A 4,044-nucleotide genomic window follows, 5' to 3' on the forward strand; every position below is an offset into this window, starting at 1 on the left:
TCCGATCTCCCACCCCAGGCTCTCACCCTACCCAGACTTAAGTTAACTTATACTGCAGCAGAGTCCCTGGAGATGGTCAGGGTTGGGGGGCACAGCAGGATGGGAGTGCAGGGGAAGAGGGTAAGAAGAAAGTCCAACTCATCCCTGAGTCCCCAGGGTCAAGTGTGAAGCTTCAGACGTATTGGCTCTTTTGCTCATATTGTTGAACACCAGTAGGCTAGAAGGAGGTGGAGGAGATAGAGGGCTTCCCAGGTGGTGCTAGTGATAAAGAACCCGTGTGCCAATGCAGGAGACCCAGGAGACGAGGGTTCGATCCCTGGGTCGGGAAGATCCCCTGGAGGAGGGCATGGCAACCCACTCCAGTATTCTTGCTGGGAAATCCCATGGACAGAGGAGCCTGGCAGGCTGTATAGTCCATAGGATCTCAAAGAGTCAGACACGACTGAAGTGACCTAGCACACATGCACACAGAGGAGGTAGAGAGGAACAGGGATCAATTGAGAAGAGAGTGAGGGCACAGACTAGCTAAGGGGTGTGCCTGGGGGACTGGCCCCCACAGAGCAACTGGGAAAGGGGATCAATGGGTGGATGGGAGCTCCCAGGGAGGACAGAGAGGCAAAGGGAGGAGGTTGAAGTCCATTTACTCTGCTTACCAGTGAAGACTGTGGAGAAGGGGCCAGGGAGGAGACTGGTATGAAAAGTGGGTGGCTGTGGGGACAACTGGGTCCTCCGGTATTCGCAAAGGGGGCTGAGGGGCTGTGGTGGGCTGGAGCAGGATATGTCTGGGGGGCTGTGCATGGGCTCTGCCACCACAGGGATAAGACTTAAGCGTGGGATACATGGTGGCTGCCATGGGTGGAGGAGGCTGGGATGACCCAGGACTAACGCCAGCGACCTGTTAAATTTTCGCAACATCAGGCGGATCTGCTGGAAGGGCGGCCGCTCCTGTGGGTCCTCAGCCCAGCAGCGCTGCATCAACTGCCCCAGTTCCTCCAGGTGACTCTGCAGGGCCAGGGAGGGCCGGAAGGGGGGCTGCTCGCCCCGAGTCACACGCTCGATGATCTCTGTGTGGTGGGGGGAGAGAGGATGAGAGATGGGTTCAACCTGGGGCCTGTTGAGTAACCAGGTGGGGAAGCCCAGGACCAGGGCAAGGGCCAGGGAAGCCCCGCAGGGACCTGGGCCAACCGTGCTCAGGGTCACTAGCCACAGTAGGGGAGAAGGGGGCTGCGTTTCCAGGGTTCCCTCTCTCTGGAGCTGGGGTCAGTGGAGTGTGGCGGCATTAGGGGAAAGTGTGGTCCTCTCACCTTTGGGACTGAGGTCCAAACCTTCCACGTGGAAGGCGCCGCTCCTCAGGGCAATCTCCTGAAGGATGATCCCAAAGCTGTACACATCACCAGCCTGGGAACCCCGGGCAGGGGGCGAGGCCATTCGCAGGAGCTCAGGGGCTGTCCACAACTTTTCTGTGGGTCAGAGGTCAGGAGTCACAGGGTGAAGGGCCCCAAAGCTAAGGGGTGACAGGAAACAAGGATGTGGCTGGGCTGATCTGAAGACAAAATGGGGTGCTAGCGCTAGAAGGGGCTTGAGACGACTTTGTCTGACTCGGCTTTCTACTGATGATGAATTGAACTGGGAGTCAGGAAAGGTGGGCCCGAGCCCGTCACAGGCCAGGCCATCAGTCTCCCTATTGGGCTGTGCTAGCCGTAGGGGTTAGGGGTCAGAGTCATGCGGAGCTCACTGGCATAGAGGGTGTGTCCTTGCTCTGGCTCTGGATCCCGGAAGCTCTCCAGCCCGTAGTCGGTGATCTTGAGCACAAAGCGCCCGTCTACCACGCAGTTGGATGACTTGAGGTTCCCATGGGAGCAAATGGCTCCATTGTGTAAGAACAGCATACCCTGGGAAGTTCGGGGAGGCAGGGGTCTGAGTGGGACCTCCAACCAGGGCCAGAGAAGAGGCCTGCCTGGCCCCTCGCCCCACACCCAGTGTGCTCTACCCGACCTACCTTGACAATGTCATTGGTGAGCGAGTACCGGAACATCCAGTCCAGGGTGATGCTCTCATTCTCCAGGATGTCCTGCAGGACAGTGAGAGTCAGCCCTGTACCCTGCACGCACCCCCAGGAGGAGAAGTGCAGGGGTCCCGCTGACATAAACTGGCAGAACAGAACAAAGCTTCGTATTTACTCTAGTGCCACCACCCTCCCTCACTTCCATTTTACAGATGGGGAAAATAAAGGTCAGAAAAAAGGAGAGGCTTTCCCTTATGGTCAGTCAAGGGCGGACTCAGGGCTGGACCCAGGTGTCCTGACACTCCCTTGTCACCCTCACCTGTAGGCTCCCACGGGGACAGTATTCTGTGAGGATACAGATGTTGGGGGGATCAGTGCAGGCTCCCACAAACCTGGTCAAGTGTTCGTTTTGTACATCCCGCATCTGCAGGTGAGAGCCAGCATCAGAGCCTGGCAGAGACCTCACTCCTCACCAAATCGCCCCTGCCCTCAGGGACCCCTCACTCTTCCTAAGTCCCAATGTATTCTCTCCAGACATTGTATGAGCTTCCGGTGATTCCCACTCCTGTTGGAAAGAACCTGTCCCCAGAATCTGCTCCCTACTCCCTCTGCTTCCTAAGCCCATCCAGCGGAGCCCCTAGGAAATCTCCAGTAGCCCTTCTCCCATCTGTGATTCTACTCACAATGTGCAAGGGCCCCTCCCACGGCTCTAGGGCCCACCCTTTCCTAGGATACGCTGAGGTCCCTCCATGCTGCTTCTGTGGGCCAACCTCCCCGCATCCCCAGATTCTTCCCCAGGCCACCGCCTCCCTCCCTCCGCACATTACATGCTTCAGCTCGAACAGGACTTCCCGTGTCAGCTCAATGCGTTTCCGGTTCACACGTTTCACAGCCACGAGGTTGCCCTGAGCAAGGGGTGGAGGTGGTCACTGTGAGGAAAGAGCCCAGCACTGGGAACCCCACTGCTCTGACAGCCCACCGCTGCTCTAGAACCCTCCCCAGTCCTTCATCAGAGCACAGCCCTGCCCCATCCAGAAGACCAATGGTCTTACCCAGACTTACCTTATAATACGCTGTCTTGGCAAAGATTTGGAGTTGGCCCTCTGTGGTTAGTAGGGAGCCATAATTGGAGCCTCTCTGAAGGGGTGGAGTGCAGGAGGGATGGTCAGCCAGAGGGCCTAGTTCTCCATCCTGGCTGGCTGAGCTCTGCTGCCTCAACCTGTCCCCTACGTCAGCTCAGTGTGTGGAATTTCAGCTCATCCTGAAATCCTCATTTATTTACTTTTTAGAAAACAAAATTTATCGGAGCGTAGTTGCTTTACAGCGTTGTGTCAGTCTCTGCTGTACAGCAAAGTGAGTCAAATGTATGTACGCATCTGTCCCTTCTTTTTTAGATTTCTTTCCCATTTAGGTCACCACAGAGCATTGACTAGAAGTTCCCTGTGTGATACAGTAGGTTCTCATTATTTACTTTAAAAAAAATGTATTTTCACATATGCTATCACTGACCTGTGAGGGAGGCTCTGTGGATGTAATCATTATCTGAGATGGTACTTTGCCAACAAAGCTTCATCTAGTCAAGGCTATGGTTTTTCCTGTGGTCATGTATGGATGTGAGAGCTGGACTGTGAAGAAGGCTGAGCGCCGAAGAATTGATGCTTTTGAACTGTGGTGTTGGAGAAGACTCTTGAGAGTCCCTTGGACTGCAAGGAGATCCAACCAGTCCATCCTAAAGGAGACCAGTCCTGGGTGTTCTTTGGAAGGAATGATGCTAAAGCTGAAACTCCAGTACTTTGGCCACCTCATGTGAAGAGTTGACTCACTGGAAAAGACTCTGATGCTGGGAGGGATTAGGGGCAGGAGGAGAAGGGGACGACAGAGGATGACATGGCTGGATGGCATCACTGACTCGATGGACGTGAGTCTGAGTGAACTCCGGGAGTTGGTGATGGACAGGGAGGCCTGGAGTGCTGCGATTCATGGGGTTGCAAAGAGTCGGACACGACTGAGCGACTGATCTGATCTTATCTGATCAGAGA

The 4,044-nt window shown here is 55.3% G+C and overlaps 1 protein-coding gene across 1 annotated transcript in view; it reads right to left on the reverse strand.

Annotated features, from left to right (window-relative positions):
* NPR1 (natriuretic peptide receptor 1) overlaps positions 1–4,044 on the reverse strand; it is a gene marked incomplete at its 5' end in the record, with an annotated part of 13,626 nt that overhangs the window by 4,316 nt on the left and 5,266 nt on the right. Inside the window, 8 exons of the mRNA XM_010838444.1 lie at positions 211–217; positions 527–1,064; positions 1,305–1,460; positions 1,736–1,892; positions 2,000–2,071; positions 2,325–2,429; positions 2,833–2,910; positions 3,068–3,142. Of these exons, the coding sequence (XP_010836746.1) occupies positions 211–217; positions 527–1,064; positions 1,305–1,460; positions 1,736–1,892; positions 2,000–2,071; positions 2,325–2,429; positions 2,833–2,910; positions 3,068–3,142 (1,188 nt within the window). The remainder of the gene's footprint in view (positions 1–210; positions 218–526; positions 1,065–1,304; positions 1,461–1,735; positions 1,893–1,999; positions 2,072–2,324; positions 2,430–2,832; positions 2,911–3,067; positions 3,143–4,044) is intronic.

The sequence above is a fragment of the Bison bison genome, unplaced genomic scaffold (assembly GCF_000754665.1).
Source record: "Bison bison bison isolate TAMUID 2011002044 unplaced genomic scaffold, Bison_UMD1.0 scf7180017864093, whole genome shotgun sequence".
Lineage (NCBI taxonomy): Eukaryota > Metazoa > Chordata > Mammalia > Artiodactyla > Bovidae > Bison > Bison bison.